The sequence below is a fragment of the Ranitomeya variabilis genome, chromosome 3 (genome assembly GCF_051348905.1).
Source record: "Ranitomeya variabilis isolate aRanVar5 chromosome 3, aRanVar5.hap1, whole genome shotgun sequence".
Lineage (NCBI taxonomy): Eukaryota > Metazoa > Chordata > Amphibia > Anura > Dendrobatidae > Ranitomeya > Ranitomeya variabilis.
This window is the reverse complement of record NC_135234.1, coordinates 455116341-455133789: the sequence shown is the minus strand read 5'-3', so window position 1 is coordinate 455133789 and position 17449 is coordinate 455116341. Positions and strand designations below refer to the sequence as shown.

The following is a 17449-nucleotide window of genomic DNA, read 5'->3' as shown; positions in this document are numbered from 1 at the left end:
GCTCATTACTATTTATGGGTACGTATTGGATACCCCGTTACTATGATGGAAGGTATTGATGTCCTTTTCTGTATACCTGGAATATTGGTTGCACCTATGGATTAGTCACTTTATAAAACTTCGTGAATTACTATTCATTGTACAATTTGTTATGTTTTAGTGGTATTATAAAATTCAATAAATAATATTTTTATATTTATTTTGGCCAATTATGACTCATGTTTCTCCGATTTAAATAACTTATGATTGAGTCGCCGTATGTTAAATATTTAGCTGACGCTCATTTCTGTATATGATAGTGATAGTGCTGCTTTTGCTGCAGTATTGCATTTTGTGTGTATGAATGTTTCTGTGCTTTGGTACCTCTGTAAGTCGCGTCTAGTATTGCTGTTGGGATGTGGCTATATCCTGCTTATTGGATGTTTTGATGGTTGGCACCAATTGCTGTAGTGCTGACTGTATAATCTGACCCTGCTAGGCTGACATCCATTGTGCCATTGTGTTTTGTTTTTTTTTGTTTTTTTTTTTTGTATTTCCTATTGTACAATTATCCAAGAGATAATTGCTGTTTTTAGGGTTCTTGAGGTTGAATAGTATATGCAGGGAGAAACTTCTGACAAGGTCCGTCTTAAAAAAGAAAATGTCGGCCATTTACCTAAGCTGGGCTACCATTGTGTCTTTGAGCCAGACACAGTATTGTGTTTTTTTGCCATGAAGCTGCTACCATTGTTGTAATGGATACAAAGGGTTACCTCAATTATTTGTGCAGATAATCGCAGTGTATTTATCAGATTATTCTATAGGCATACATTCCAAAGTAATGGGTATTATTTTGCTGTAAAATTAAAGTGATGTATATTTTTTTTAGAGAGACTAGACATTATATATAAAAAGCAAACCGCCTCAAAGGGGATCACTGAGTGATGATGAAGCCTCGGAGTGAGGTGGTCTGCAGATATTGCCCTACAGTGCACCAGTCTAATTTATGTCCAGTGCCCACCCTTGGTAGTTACTTGGTTTGCAATGGCAACAATTATTTTTTTTATTTAAATGGGTTTTCCAAGCCTACTACAAACTGCTTACAATGGTATAAAATATCAAAAGTGGTAATAACCTCCTCACCAGTCCCCTGCCACTTGCATGCTAAATTCCCTGCCTAACTAGCCCATGTTAAGGTACCTTCACACTAAGCGACTTTACAACGATAACGATAGCGATCCGTGACGTTGCAGCATCCTGGATAGTGATATCGTTGTGTTTTACACGCAGCAGCGATCAGGATCCCGCTGTGAGATCGCTGGTCGTTGCTGAAAGTCCAGAACTTTATTTCGTCGCTGGATCTCCCGCTGACATCGCTGAATCGGTGTGTGTGACACCGATCCAGCGATGTCTTCACTGGTAACCAGGGTAAACATCAGGTTACTAAGCGCAGGGCCGCGCTTAGTAACCCGATGTTTACCCTGGTTACCACTGTAAAAGTAAAAAAAAAAAAACACTACATACTTACATTCCGGTGCCCGGCGTCCGCTTCCCTGCACTCCTCCTGCATCCTGTGTAAGTGCCGGCCGTAAAGCAGAGCGGTGACGTCACCGCTGTGATCTGCTTTCACTTTACGGCCGGGAGTCAGTCAGAGCGGGAAGCAGACTGCAAGGGACCTGAAGGACACCGGAATGTGAGTATGTACGTTTTTTTTTTTTTTACTTTTACGCTGGTAACCACGGTAAACATCGGGTTACTAAGCGCGGCCCTGTGCTTAGTAACCCGATGTTTACCCTGGTTACCCGGGACCTCGGCATCGTTGGTCGCTGGAGAGCAGTCTGTGTGACAGCTCTCCAGCGACCACACAACGACTTTCCAACGATCACGGCCAGGTCGTATCGCTGGTCGTGATCGTTGGAAAGTTGCAGAGTGTGACAGTACCCTTACATACAGCTGGCAATGACGCCGACTCTCCCAAATCATGTTATCACACCCACAGGGGACTGATAACCTGCAGAGAGCCAACTAGTCTGGGGAAAATGGCTCCACATCGACTAGTCAAAGCCCTAATTAGCATGAGGAAACCAGACTTTATACTGTATTTAAACATGTATTTAAGTGACTAACATTATAAAGGGCTGGGTAGGCAGGGAATTTAGTAATTAATATATATCCAAATGTTGCTGGGCTGGGGGAGCTGACAGGTTCCCTATAAAATGTAATATTGCTTTGAAGTAACTAATCCGAATAAGCTGCCCTGTGTGACCTGAGGAATGACACCATTTCTACCCATTATGTGCCATATACTGTGTTCTCCCCGGTTTTCCCACTTGCATGATCTATCTATAATTATGATGCTCTGGGAGTTGAGGCAGGAGACGAGCTTCAGCAAGTTTTCCATAGATGGCACAAATGTGTGGGGGGCTCCTGCTCTTCACTCACCTTTTAGCCCCCAGAGAGGAGATGCAGGCACATGGAGGACACTACACAGCAGGGCTCAGCGGTCTGCATCTGAATCGACCTCTGGGCGCCATGTTTTTCTGTAGGTTTCCTTCCCTGCCTCTCACTTTCCCCTCTCCATAGAGGATAATGGACTGGAGGGGGGTAAAGAATTGTCTGATAGGTGGACAAGGAAGCTGATTTCTCTGAGATACATAAATACGCTTCTTATAATTGCCTGTACAAAGTTTGTTGAAAGTACAGTTCTGTTCTAAGTGCCAATGAAAATGCATCAAGTAAACTCATTAAAATATTATGATCATATTTTAATCACACTTCTCTGTTGTAGACAAGGCAGAGTCTGGTGGCTTATAAACACGGTCTATAAATTGCCATGGGTTTCACACTACAAGACGTAACTGACTATACAACAGACATCACATCCAGTTTACACCGCAGAAAATTAGGGGGAAAACAGACTTGGTCAATTTCTGTTAGTGAAAACGCACATCATTTCCTAGCTATGTGTGTTATCTCTCCTGCTCTTGTTCCTTTACCACCATTGTTTTGACCATGACGGTCTCACTCCTTTGTCTGACCCAGTGCCAATGTCCTAGATGTAACATCACCCAATACAAGGTGTTAGGGAAGTACTGGGACCGTAGTTCTATAACTATGCTTTCACTTTTCTTTGCTTTTTCTTCAACTCTTCCTCATATGCTTTGGTGACCAAAACAAATGCACATTTTTAGCTGATCAATCTGTAAGGTGGTCTTGGGTTACTTTTTGCTTTTTATAAATGCAACTTTCTTGTAATGTCAAAATGCTATCACCCTCCTTGCATATCTGTGAATAAAGAGTTTTATTCCCTTGCCTACTGTCCTTTCTCTGTACCTGCCGTTTTCCACCTGCTGTATGTTTTTGTCCTCTTGTCTGCCTTGCTGATATTTATGCTAAGTTCCAGGCGCATATTCTAATCTAGACAATTATATGTAATTAATAGATTACATATAGTACTAAAATGCACTTGTAATACCTCAAAAAATACTCCTGGTGTCCTAACATGTCCCTGTCTGCGAATGCAATGTAGACAACAAAAAAGCACTAGCTGTTTACCACCACTACTGTGAGGAACTACAAGAGCTAACTTGGACTCATCCAACTCCGTGTGACTTTTAGGCCATGTGCACACGATGCGTTTTTGATTCTTCATTTGCTGCGTTTTTTTCCCATGTGTAAATGGTCCAGTAACGCAATGGAATACTTATGCAAGGTAATTCAATGACCATCCTGAAGTGCTGTGCACGTGATCAGTACATTTCAGTCCGTATTTGCAGTGTGCTTTTTTCTGCAGTATGTCAATTCTTTGTGCGTTTTTGACCCATTGAATGGACAGGAGAAAAACTCATGCCAAAACGCACCAAAAACAGTGTATTTTTACGCTAGATTTTGCTGCCAAGAGATGCAGAAATTTCTGCAAGCAAATACACAACGTGAGCACACAGCCTTATAATGTAATTAGTTGGCTAAGATAATTGTGACATCCAGAACGAAGGTCCCTATTTAATTGCAAACCTGGCCATAAAAGCAGCTACTCTACGTTTCTTCCTACTTGCCTGTCAGCCTAAGTCAGGTGCCACCAGTGGCTCATGTTTCTGTGCATAGACGCATTACTGAGGCCATCAATTTGTGGAATGATTCTTGTGGGCCTGCATTGGGCGGTACAGTGCAGTCTAGTGGGCTTACTCCATAGCATGGGAGCCTACGGGATGCCCCTAATGCCTTACACTAACTAAAGACTTGTTAACATTAGGCATCTGCTCCTTTTTATAGAGTAATCGCCTGTCATAAATATTCTGTAAACACTGCAAGTATTCACATTTTGCAGTTCTCTAAAAATCAGTAATGGAGAAGTTCTTTTCCTTGCCTTGTTCATCACTGACATGAGCAGCATTTTTACATAATAATAATCTTTATTTTTATATAGCGCTGTCATATCCCACAGCGCTTTACATACATTATCATTGCTGTCCCCGATGGGGCTCACAATCTACATTCCCTATCAGTATGTCTTTGGAGTGTAGGAGGAGAACCCGGAGGAAACCCACGTAGACACGGGGAGAACATACAAACTCCTTGCAGACGTTGTCCTTGGTGGGATTTGAACCCAGGACCCAGCACTGCAAGGCTGCCGTGCTAACCACTGAGCCCCCCGTGGTTTAAGACCAACAAGGATTGTAGAGTAGGCAACATCCCAATTAATAATGTGACCCTCTGGTCCTGGGAACAAAATTTACTTGGGTTTTGTGCCTGGACCAGAGCATTGCTTTAGCCAAACTTTGTTACACTGACAAAAAAACATAACCAAAAATAAAATAAAATGTCTTTATTGCAATGGTTTTATTTTTAAAGACCTTAGTAAGCAGAACCTCTACCGTTTCCCAACTGAGTGCCATAATTATGCTAGAAATTCAAAATGGTTGATATACTGGAAAAATCCCATTGCCATCAGAGTTAATGTAATGGGCATTATTCTATTTTGGTTTCCATGCTACTTAAACCTCTACATTGCAGAAGATTTGGAAAGCTGGACCCTGTGCTGCTTGGAAAATGTCTTATTATTTTGTCTTAGTGCAGTCTTCTATCTGGATAATAGAATTTGTACACTTAGAAAATTGTATTAAAAAATGATTATTTATGTAGGAATCCAGAGAATCTGAGGAAGGTACTGGGACTGCGACACCTTCTCTCACTTCATCTGTGGCACAAGAAAAGCAAGTAGCGTCTGCACCAGAACCTGTCGACTTGTCGACCAAAACTGAAGTGGTCAAGCCAGATTCTACCGCAACAGGTATGCAGGATGTGCTTGGAGCAATAAAGTCGAGTAATTGCCATTACTTATTAAAGAACATTTTTTATTTCCGACAACCCCCATAAAGTAAGCGTATGTAAAGCACACAGGCAGTGTGGCATATGTGGATTCATGGAGCTAAGCTGTGTGACACCTAGATCTGCTGTGACATACACTCATAAAGTTGAAAAAGATTAACTTGAAAACCGGTCATATATTTGAATGTTCCTTCTTTTTCTTTTTTTTTTACTGGAATCTAGTTTTCATAGTTTTTGTATTCCTGTGTATATTTTTGTGTTGTAATATTTTCAAAACCATTTCTTATGTATACTGTTTTGCCAGAGATCAACTTCTCCTTCAGCCTAAGTTCTGGATCAGGAATTTCATTTGCAGATTTGGCTTCAAAAAATGGAGATTTTGCTTTTGGTTCCAAAGGTAATTTATGTATTCATATACTGTTTTCTACATTGTTTTCAGTTCTTGATATGTATTAAAATTAAATTATCAGTACATCTAATTTTTAGGATAAAATGTATTACCATTATTTATTTTAAGTGTGATATCTGCTGCATCGTTTTTGATGCTGGCCGTTTTTGAGGTTCCTTTATTAATTCTATTCCTTTTGTTCTTAAAGCCGGTCTCAATAATGATGTCTATTAGTCCCTAAGCAGGATGTACAGTTCACATAGAGAATCCAGGCACAGGAGCACCTGCTATAGCATTTTTGACTCCTAGAGATATGACCAGTGATGCTGGCTAGTCCCTTTATTCCCAAAGCCAAACTTACGTTTGTGAAACACTGACCTGTTGGGATTTTATTACCCAGTAACAGAAAGTGGTTCTCCTGAACTGCACTAACTGTTAACCTTAGGAATATATATATGAAGCAGTTAGCTCAGGTCAGCAGACCCGCCAGTCGAACTGTATTGCTTTAAAATACTCGCCAGTCAAGCTGTTTTGCCATTTCTAGCGCTTTTCTGGTCCGTCATTTTTATTTTGTGACATCAGATCCGACTGGTCAGCTCCCACAGAGGATTTAGTCCCTTCTTATACATTTTAGAGGAGAGAGAAATGATGTCCTCAAACCATCCACCGATCCTTCATGCGCCGACCCTCCTCCTCCTCATCCTGAAAAAAAAAAAAAGGGCTGACTCATGCGCAGTGCGCCCGCTGAGATCTGCCAGTCAGCATTTTTCTATTGGTTCTTTTTGATCACTGTGATCGATCCTATCACAGTGATCAGAAGCCAATAACTAGTATGTTAATCCCCCCGTGTCACATTCCCTTAGTCAGATAATTTTTTTTATTGTATGATTTTTTTTCTTTCATTCTTTGTGGTTAGGATTGGTAGGCTTATAGGGATGGGGTTAGGGTTTTTTTAAAAAAGAACAAACAAAAAAACAATGACAATATGACTAGTGTTAAGCGCTACAAAATAAAGTAGCACTCTGTATCACTATAGCATGCAAACATGGAATAGATGAAATATGAATTGCATTACTGCACAGCAAAATATAAAAAAATTTATAATACTTAGCACATAAATTAGCCAATTCATGTGAACACGGCAACCGTGATAATGTGATTCTCATTGCTGGGACCTATGCTGTGGAGACACCACTCATGGGCTGATAGCCTACATTTATATGGGGAGATAGGATACTGCTATAATTAAAAACACCAGAGGCTGAGGGGTGGAGTGCTCAGTCATACAGCCTATGTATACATATATCAAAAGACTGACCTTCACATCCAACAGAAAACGGGTGTGAACAGGTGATGACTAAGAGTAGCGATCTTCATGTATAACCAACAAATAAAGTAGCGCTATAGCATGCAAACATGAAATATATGAAAATATGACATTTTAATTGCATTACTGCACTAGAAAATAAGAAAAATAGAGAATATTTAGCGCATAAATTGGCCAATTCATGTGTACCCGGCAGCCACGATAGGGTGATTCCAGTGTTGAGCGCAAGTGCTCGCTACTCAAATTTGCATTGAGCACCCTTGATACTCTGTGCATACCCAAGCACCTCGATGCAAACTCGAGTAGCAAGAGCTTGTGCTCAATAGTGATGAGCGAGTGTACTCGTTGCTCGGGTGACCTCCGAGTATTTATGACTGCTCGGAGATCTAGTTTTCATCGTGGAAGCTGAATGATTTACAGCTACTAGCTAGGCTGAGTACATGTTGGGGTTGCCTGGTTGCTAGGGAATCCCCACATGTACTCAAGCTGTCTAGTAGCTGTAAATCATTCAGCTTCCGCAATGAAAACTAAATCTCCGAGCACTAAAAATACTCGGAGGACACCCGAGCGTGCTCAGGAAATCTCGAATACCGAGTATATTCGCTCATCACTAGTCATGATGACATCAGGTCACCATGGCAATGATTGGGACCCTGCGTCACGCCGCGGGGTCTTCGATCCAAAGTCAGAGGGGCTGTCTGCCCTCTGCCGACTCCCAGAATGCTGCAATCTCATTCGATTGCAGCATTTCGGGGGTTAAAGTGCTGGGAGCGGTGCATGACCACTCCTGGCACTGTGCCGGGTAGATCAATGGCTGCACTCAACTGTACTAAAGCAAGGAAATGTGCGAAACATGAAATGTGAATAGCTTAATGGCTTGTGAAATCTATGAAAAAACACGAGATGCTTGGCACAAGATTTGGTCAAAAATTGTGAGCCCATCCACCAAAAACGTCAAGGTAATCTCAAATCGAATGGGTACCTGACCTGACTGCCTAGTGTGAACACTTACCTCTGGCTAATAACATGGTAAAACCTGCATTTATAGGAAGGTCAGAACCAACTGTGTTTGGATGTACCGTATTTTTCTGACCATAAGACGCACTATTTTTCCTCCAAATTTGGGAGGAAAGTGTGGGTGCGTCTTATGGTAGGGATGTAGCATGTGGGGAGGGGGGCAGCAGTGAGTGGGATGGCAATGATATCCCACTTCAGGAGGCAGAAAAATGTCCCCACTGCCCAGAATCAGCTGCTGGGGAAAGCTCTGGTCCCGATGATTAAGTGCAGTGAATATTCATTAACTACTCCCCGCCCACCTATCAGCTGAGCGGTGAGCCGGGAGCAGCAAATGAGTACTGCACTTAGGAGGAGGCAGCAGCAGCAGGGTCCGGAGATCGCTGGTACCTTCCTGGGCTGGAGCTGAGTGCTGTGCAGGAGGACCTGTGATGTCAGAAGTGGGCGGGCTGGAGCATCACATGGCAGCACAGAGCCCTCCTTCTTGACATCATCACAGGTCCTTCAGACTCCCCAATAGAATCTGCTGGCTTCCATTACCTGTGCTGTGGAAAGGCAACAAGAGGGAGGGCTCTGTGTGTGCAGCCATGGGATGCTTTTACCTCACCACAGGCTGGCTGGCTGCCACAATTAAGAGGTTAGTCTTTCCAAAACACAATAAAGCACTCTGCCACTCCTGTGGTGAACTATAACTCCCAGCATGTCATAGGATCTGCAGGACATGCTGGGAGTTATAGTTCTCCCATGGGATTTTAAAGCAGCACTCCAGTGTTATTTTGCAGTGCTGGAGTGGTGCTTTCAATATAAGCCCTGTGCCCCCATTCTTATACTCACCCTCCAGCATCTTCATATAGTACTTCACAGACACCACACTGGTCCCGCAGCTTCCAACATAATAACATACTATTATATGTGGTGTTATTATATATAATAGTATGTTATTAAATATTTTACCACATTTTTTTGCTTCAAATATTTTTTTCCCTATTTTCCCCCTCTAAAACCTGGGTGCGCCTTATAGTCCGGTGCGTCTTATAGTCCGAAAAATACGGTAATTAAAATCACAGCAAAAAATAAGTCCTCACATGGCCATATTGACGGAAAAATAAAAGTGTTATGGCTCTGGGAAGGAGGGGAGCGAAAAACAAAAACGCAAAAACGAAAAAGGCTGCGGCGTCAAGGGGGTTAACCTGTAGAATATACCGTAACATTTATTTGAGTAAATTAAATGTATTGAAATAGAAAAAATAAATATGGGAAAAAAAATATATATTGTTTTGATCCCCTTCAGCTACAAACTTTCAGTGGGCGAACACGGGAGCAGCTGTATTTAGCTCTACAGCACAGATCCAAAGGTCAGAACATGAAGGTGAAAATGATGAAGATGTGGTTCACAGCGATGACGTGCATTTTGAGCCCATTGTTTCATTACCAGAGGTAACACTAAACGTAGTTTTCTGACATGACACAAATTGTTTAATTTCTTCCTATTCGTGGAGCTGAGAAACTCATTAGTAACGAAGAAACGAGTTACATGCATACAATAATGGTCCTAAACATAGAGCCCAAAGATATAGTTTTGCATATGTAATCAAATACTCACCTTCTGGTTATTTTTTTACCATTTTAAAAGGCAAAACAAAACAGCAGTCTTTGAATTTTGAGTAAGATTTAGTAATTTTTAGTTTATTTTCAAGTGACTGCTTGTGTTTCCCCTATTCTTCAGGATCGGCTGAAAATTTAGCACAAGTCAGACTAATGACGTGCTGTTGATATGTCGCCTTTTCAGGGGAAAATGCTTTAAACGAAAGATTTAGAATTGTATATTGTACACATACACTAGTAGGATAAAATATTAAGGGATTATTCAGGCTTGGGCATTCTATGATGCAGTCACTCTGACTACAGACTTGAATCCTCAGTTCTCGCACTCTGCAATCTGTCAGGATCCTCTAGGGATGGTGCAAATTGCTTACTCCTTACAGTGCTCATTCTGCACACTGAAAATTCACAAGTCTGCAGTTACATAGAGTAATTGCAGCCTGGAACCCTACTAGAAGCAGATATTGTCAGAGCCATAATCATCCCAAATAAATGTAAATGACGGCCTAATAGACACATAGGGGTGTCATGAAGCGACACAACACTCCTATTTACACACTTAAATCCTGAGAGGCATGGAGTCAAAGCAGTCTGTCTATAGTAAGTAAAAACATCTTTATTATTACATCATACAACAACATTTAAAAAAAATCAATCAGAATAAATAGTACAAAAGCATGACGGTAGATCATGAAAGACTCGGGTAGAGCGAGTCTGGGGTCAACACATAACAATGTAGTGTAAGGATCAGGGGAATGGTGTTCCTGAAAAATCTGTCCAGATTAATGAATATGTAGGTATGCCTTTAAGAGGTCGAAAGTAAAGTAACTAGTTCAGGAATGGTTCTTACCCATGTAAATCCCTGTGTGACTCCAGGCTCCCAGCCCACAAGGATTTACATGGGTAAGAACCATACCTGAACTAGTTACTTTACTTTCGACCTCTTAAAGGCATACCTACATATTCATTAATCTGGACAGAGTTTTCAGGAACACCATTCCCCTGATCCTTGCACTACGTTATGTCTTGACCCCAGACTCGCTCTACCTGAGTCTTTCATGATCTTGCCTTCATGCTTTTGTACTATTATTTATGATTTTTTATTTTTAAATGATCTTGTATGACGTAATAATAAAGTTGTTTGCATTTACTAGAGACAAACTGCTTTAACTCCATGCCTCTCAGGATTTAAGCCTTGAACCCCAAGACTGGGCAACCCCTTTAAGACTGAGATCTATGTTATGACTAAGATTTGTGCTTTTATCATTTGCGTAGGTGGAAGTTAAATCAGGAGAAGAAGATGAAGAGATTCTTTTTAAAGAGCGGGTGAAGCTATACCGGTGGGACAGAGATGTCAATCAGTGGAAGGAGAGAGGAGTAGGGGAGATTAAAATCCTTTTCCACCAAGAGAACAACTGTTACCGTGTTCTGATGCGTCGAGACCAAGTTCTGAAAGTATGTGCTAACCATATGATCTCAAAAGAAATTAAACTGGCTCCATTAAATACATCTAATAATGCTCTGGTCTGGACAGCACAAGATTATTCTGGTAAGTACTTGCTGAAAAATATGAAAAGACCTATCCGCAGTTACCTAATCCAAGTGTAGGTTTCTCCTACAGTAAGTAGAACTTGTAAATTAAGGCTATTTACTGTCGCCGGCCAGGTTGATGACTGAGCCTTACTGTTGCTAGAAGTCAATTCCAAAATGAAAAAATCTTGCGCAGTTTACCTTTCCATTTGTCACCCAGGGCCGGCCTGAATGTATAGGCGAACTAGGCGGCCGCCTAGGGCGCCGACCCTAAGGGGGCGCCAGAGAAAAAATAGAAATTATAAAAAAATCTTTTCAAAAGGCAAAAGGTGTATGGAGCGGAGCTGAATGTGTATGAGGTGTATGGAGCGGAGCCATGTGTGTATGAGGTGTACGGAGCGGAGTCGTGTGTATGAGGTGTATGGAGCGGAGCTAAATGTGTACGAGGTGTGCGGAGCCGTGTGTGTACAAGGTGTATGGAGCGGAGCGCGTGTGTACGGAGCGCAGCCGCGTGTGTAGGAGTAGCTATGTGTGGCCATTATACGGTACGAAGTATCATGTGTGGTCATTATACAGTATGGAGCATCATGTGTGGCCATTATACAGTATGGAGCATCATGTGTGGCCATTATACAGTATGGAGCATCATGTGTGGCCATTATACAGTATGGAGCACTGTGGCCATATTTTTTTGTTTATAATTATTCTTTATGAAACAGTGTGATCAGCAGTGCTAAATGGGTGTGGTTGGGATGTGGATATCGGTGTGGCTAGTTATGAATGGGTGTGGTCAGAGGCGTGGCCTAAAATTTGCCACGACGCGCTTCGCGCCCCGCAAACTTTGTCCCTCTTTCCCATCTTCAAAAGTTGGGAGGTATGTTAAAAGTAGTAGGGGCGCAACAAAATAGTTTCGCCTAGGGCGCCGTAATCTCTCGGGCCGGCCCTGTTGTCACCTAAGCCTCAATATAACATTAACGACTTCCAGACTGCCCATAGACTTCTCCAGTCACTCATCTTGTAACTCTGCAATGACGTTCTAAAATGTCTTGACATAGTAATCGGCTACACAAGATCATGCACGAGTGGGTAGACTGCTGTTTGGAACAACTGGGCTTCTCATAGAGAATACAGAGATGATTAATTACCAACTCTCCCTTCCTGATCGCTGTATACAGTGTGTTGAAGGAGTGATATGTATACAGATTAGGAAGTGAATACACAATTTCCTCCACTAGAACCAGCGATCATATGATTTATTAATGATGGGTGGGAGCAGGAGCTGCTGGTCTTGGCAGACGAGGATCAATTCCACAGAGCAGGCCTGGAAGGCTGAATTTGCCCTGGAACTGGGGCTAATATGCCAATCCCTATTTACAAGTGAAATTTACAGGGGAGTAATCTTTATCATCAGAATTCATGTTTTGGTGCTTTGTGCATTACTTCCACACCCTGTAACCATGTTCTGTACAGGAGATTGTGCTGGTGTGGTGTGTGATGCTGGGAGAGGAGTAGGGGGGTTAGGTGGAGTTACAGGGGTTGTGCTCACTGCTGGCTTGCCCAGCAGAAGGGATTTTGAGAAATGTAGTCAGAAGGGAGCAAAAGATCCTGAAGAAATAGGTGGCTGTGACACCTGAGCTGATCCTAGGATTCCGAAAGTGAAGCAGAAAGGCATAAAAGTTATATGGGGATTTTTAGGTGCATTATCCTTAGGCATTTATGGCAAAAACAGCAACACAGAGCAGTGGCAACCTCTTTAAATTGAACGTTAAAAACGGAGTGTACCGGTAGTCAAAACAATTGCACAACTCTGTATCATTAGAGCTAAATGTCTGAGATATTCTACTTGGGTAAAATATTTTACAATGTGGCTGATAAATTATCTAACTTTACCTTTTACAGATGGAGAAGGAAAGGTTGAGCAACTTGCAGCTAGGTTTAAAACCCAGGAATTGGCTGATTCTTTCCAGAAAACATTTGAGGAATGCCAGAGCAATCTGTTGTCTTAATTGGAGCAAATGTTAAGAATTCCTTAGCTCATCCATTTCTGAATTCGGTGACTGGGTCGGTGTTTGCTCTGAAACAGAAGTTTAGAGAGAAGCCAATCAGTTATGCTTCTTCCGAAGTATGTCCTACTTCTACATCTTAAGAGAATGATAAGCAAGCATAAATAGATTTACATTTGTGTAAACTGTGCACTTGTAAGAACACAATCCTATTTTTTAAATGTTAGTATTGTAAATAAAGTTCAAAGTGAAATCCTCTGCATGTTTTGTCATTTACCTGCTACATCTGTGAATATGAAGAAACGAGAGGTAACCATATCGCCTCTACATGAGATGCAGCCTATGAGGGCTCCTTCACTCGTGCATAACCTAATAAATGAAACTGATTTTGTTGTGTTTATTGCTGCATGCTAAGGATGACATTTTTAAAGTTATATATACAAAAAGTTTTCTTAGGAGTAATTGGAGCTGAATCTCTCCAAATTCTCCTAAAAAATGTGGGAGTTTCCACTCCAAAGACCCAGCAAAAAAATCTGTGTGCACATATCTAAAAAAAAAAAAAGATAGTTTTGTTCATTATTATATAAATGTAACGATAAGGAGAAAAAATGAAACCGATATGAGCAAACTACAAAAGGCACATTTGCCACTAGAACATTATGGTAATGGGAACACAGCCTTTTCAGACATAGACAAATTGAATAAATATACATCTCAAAAACACTTATGCAAACCTCTGGATTAGGATATCAACGTAATCCAGGAAGAAAAGAGGATTCACAGTTACCACAAGTGTGGCAATTCCAGACCACACACTTCAAAAACATCCATGCAATCCAACATACCAATGCATTAAGTCCCAGTCATCCATTCACTTCTCTGCTTCCAACCCTGCGAGAAACAGTATAACAAATAAAATACCAACTGACGTAAACCCTGTTGGCCAATAATCTGTCAGGGATGGCAACTTTTCTCCAGACCCCGGGCAGATTCACGAGGAACGCAGTGCTCAAGGTATTGCCTGCATTTTGCTAGCCCTTTTGATTCTTACAACATGAGCACGCGCACTCAGAGCAATATATTAACTAGGTTAAAAGGGTTGTCCAGTCTTCTAATGAAAATTCTGAATCCTTACAGCATGTGCACCGCACTTTATCAGGATCCTCCATTGTCAGCAGGTGACCGCAATTATGCGATATGCATACTTCTAGCCACACTTCAGCTTGAAATTTGTGACACGCTCAATACAAGTGAAGTGAGCGAGCCCACGTACAATCTAGATCCAGTGTGTCCAGGAGTATGCACGCATGCTTATGGTCATGTGAATCTTAATACTGTGATAAACTTGCAGCAATGAAACAAAGGAAGACTCTGTCAATCTCCAGTTCTTTAAGATCACTTTGCGGGCACAGAAAAGAAGAATGTCAAAGTTATTTGTAGGAATCCTGGATCAAATCACCCGAGAGACACCCGTGGAGAGGTCACTAGTAGTGATGAGCGAATATACTCGTTACAAGAGATTTCTTGAGCATGCTCAGGGGTCCTCCCCGAGTATTTTTTTAGTGCTCGGAGATTTAGTTTTTCTTGCCACAGCTGAATTGATTTACATCTGTTAGCCAGCATAAGTACATGTGGGGATTCCCTAGCAACCAGGCAACCCCCACATGCACTTATGCTGGCTAACAGATGTAAATCATTCAGCTGCGGCAAGAAAAACTAAATCTCTGTGCACTAAAAAATACTAATAGGACTCCCGAGCATGCTCGAGAAATCTCGAGTAACGAGTATATTCGCTCATCACTAGGAAACTCCAAATGGGTAGGCATGAAGTGGACTATCTCCGGTCACAATGGTGAAAGTTTGGGACAGAACCAAACTATGTATAAAAGTAAAGAAATAAAAGAATGACAAGTTTCTGGTGCATCTAGCGCCTTTAGTCATGGTTAGAAATGTATAAAGTCTCTTGAGCTATCCCTCGCAAAAGCAAAGATCTGAATTAGGCCAGTCTCACACGTCCAGATAATTCCGGAACCGGAGTTATCCGTGTGCTCACGTGGCACATCAGTGTGGCACACGTGCGGCAGCCGTGTGCCGACTGAGGACCACATGGACCATGCAGGAGATAGCGCTAGAGTTAAGGCCCCGTCTCACATAGCGATTTACCAACGATCACGACCAGCGATATGACCTGGCCGTGATCGTTGGTAAGTCGTTGTGTGGTCGCTGGGGAGCTGTCACACAGACAGCTCTCTCCAGCGACCAACGATCAGGGGAACGACTTCGGCATCATTGAAACTGTCTTCAACAATGCCGAAGTCCCCCTGCAGCACCCGGGTAACCAGGGTAAACATCGGGTTACTAAGCGCAGGGCCGCGCTTAGTAACCCGATGTTTACCCTGGTTACCAGCGTAAATGTAAAAAATAACACAGTACATACTCGCCTTCTGATGTCCATCAGGTCCCTTGCCGTCTGCTTCCTGCTCTGAGTGCCGTACAGTGAGAGCAGAGCGGTTACGTCACCGCTGTGCTGTGCTCTCACTGTACGGCACTCAGAGCAGGAAGCAGACGGCAAGGGACCTGACGGACATCAGAAGGCGAGTATGTACTGTTTGTTATTTTTTACATTTACGCTGGTAACCAGGGTAAACATCGGGTTACTAAGCGCGGCCCTGCGCTTAGTAACCCGATGTTTACCCTGGTTACCAGTGAAGACATCGCTGGATCGGTGTCACACACACCGATTCAGCGATGTCAGCGGGACCTCAACGACCAAAAAAAGGTCCAGGCCATTCCGACACGACCAGCGATCTCACAGCAGGGGCCTGATCGCTGGTACGTGTCACACATAGCGAGATCGCTACTGAGGTCGCTGTTGCGTCACAAAACTTGTGACTCAGCAGCGATCTCGCTAGCAATCTCGCTATGTGAGACGGGGCCTTTAAGCACTGTCCCCCCTCCGTGTGGTGCTGAAGCCTATGGGAGGTGGAGCCGCATATTCATCCCTGTAATGAGCGGCACCACGTGACCGCTCACACAGGACAAGCTGCCGTCGCTGAGAGGAAGCATCGCCGGAGCTGGGTGAGTATTTTAATGCAAGCGGGCGGACGCTCGGGGCGGGAGGTGACCACGAACTTTATTTTAAACACAAAAACCTTGATTTGTCATTCCTTCTCTCCAGCGAACGCTGCTGGGGAGAAAATGAATGCCGGCTTCAGCACCACACGCAGGGGGGACAGCGCTTAACTCTAGCGCTGTCTCCTGCACGGTCCGTGTGGACCTCAGTCGGCACACGGACAGCATCTGTGTGCGGTACGTGTTTACACGGACCCATTGACTTTAATGGGTCCGTGTGATCCGTGCGCTCCCACGAACACAGACATGTCTCCGTGTTTTGCAAACGGACACACGGTCCATGAAAACACGCTGACATGTGCAGAGACACATTTATTTTAATGTGTCTACGTGAGTCAGTGTCTCCGGTACGTGAGGAAACTCGCCACACGTACCGGAGCCACTGACGTGTGAAACCGGCCTTAGAGAGTACCCAATTTCAGCAGTCTAGTGGGGGGCTGTAGTAAACTTATTTAGGAATCTATATTGTATAGAAATATCTTTTGATCTCCCCATCAGAGCAGAAAGGAGTTCTCTCCAACCCCATTCTCAAGCTACAGGATGTCTCCCCTCCACTTAATCAGGGCATTTGCAAAGGATTTAAAGGAAGATGTAGATTAAAATTATATATTGCAGGTCAAAGGTTTAACCAGATATGTCGACCTCAATGACAACTTTAATGCAACCTAATTGTATGTAATGACAGCCAAACTGGGTAAAATTGTGGCAGAGTTGAAGATATTGAAAAAAAGGCATCATTAGTTGGTTATTGTAAGATTTCAGAGAGTCAAAGGCTGGGATTGTAGAGGAGTCAACAAACTGGCCAAATACTGCTGAACAACTCTTGCCCAGCAAATATCCAAAGGGCAATCTACAGTGGCTCGCGACAGTATTTGAATCAGTTAATGTAAACTACATACCTACAACTGTGAACATTTGGGGGGTTTTTTATTGTCGTTAAGACAAAATAAAATATCAGTGTGCATAACTATTCACCCTCTTAAAGTCAATACTTTGTAGAGCCTCCTTTTGCAGAAATACAGCCGCAAGTCTCGGATAAGCTTTCAGTATCTTTCCACTAGCATTTTTGCCCATCCCCCAAGGCAAAACTGCTCCATATCATTCAAGTTACAGTAGCGACTAGTGTTGAGCATTCCGATACCGCAA

General features: G+C 42.6%; 2 protein-coding genes across 4 annotated transcripts in view; both read left to right on the top strand.

Annotated features, from left to right (window-relative positions):
* Positions 1-13429, top strand: part of LOC143816341 (E3 SUMO-protein ligase RanBP2-like) — a 115367-nt gene extending 101938 nt beyond the window's left edge. For both annotated transcript variants that reach the window (XM_077296583.1, XM_077296582.1), the window contains exons 24-28: positions 5122-5269; positions 5612-5704; positions 9328-9473; positions 10914-11187; positions 13068-13429. In XM_077296583.1, coding sequence (XP_077152698.1) covers positions 5122-5269; positions 5612-5704; positions 9328-9473; positions 10914-11187; positions 13068-13174 — 768 coding nt within the window. In that variant the 3' untranslated portion in view covers positions 13175-13429. The remainder of the gene's footprint in view (positions 1-5121; positions 5270-5611; positions 5705-9327; positions 9474-10913; positions 11188-13067) is intronic.
* LIMS1 (LIM zinc finger domain containing 1) overlaps positions 1-17449 on the top strand; it is a 1169472-nt gene that overhangs the window by 301977 nt on the left and 850046 nt on the right. The gene's annotated exons all lie outside the window — the stretch shown is intronic.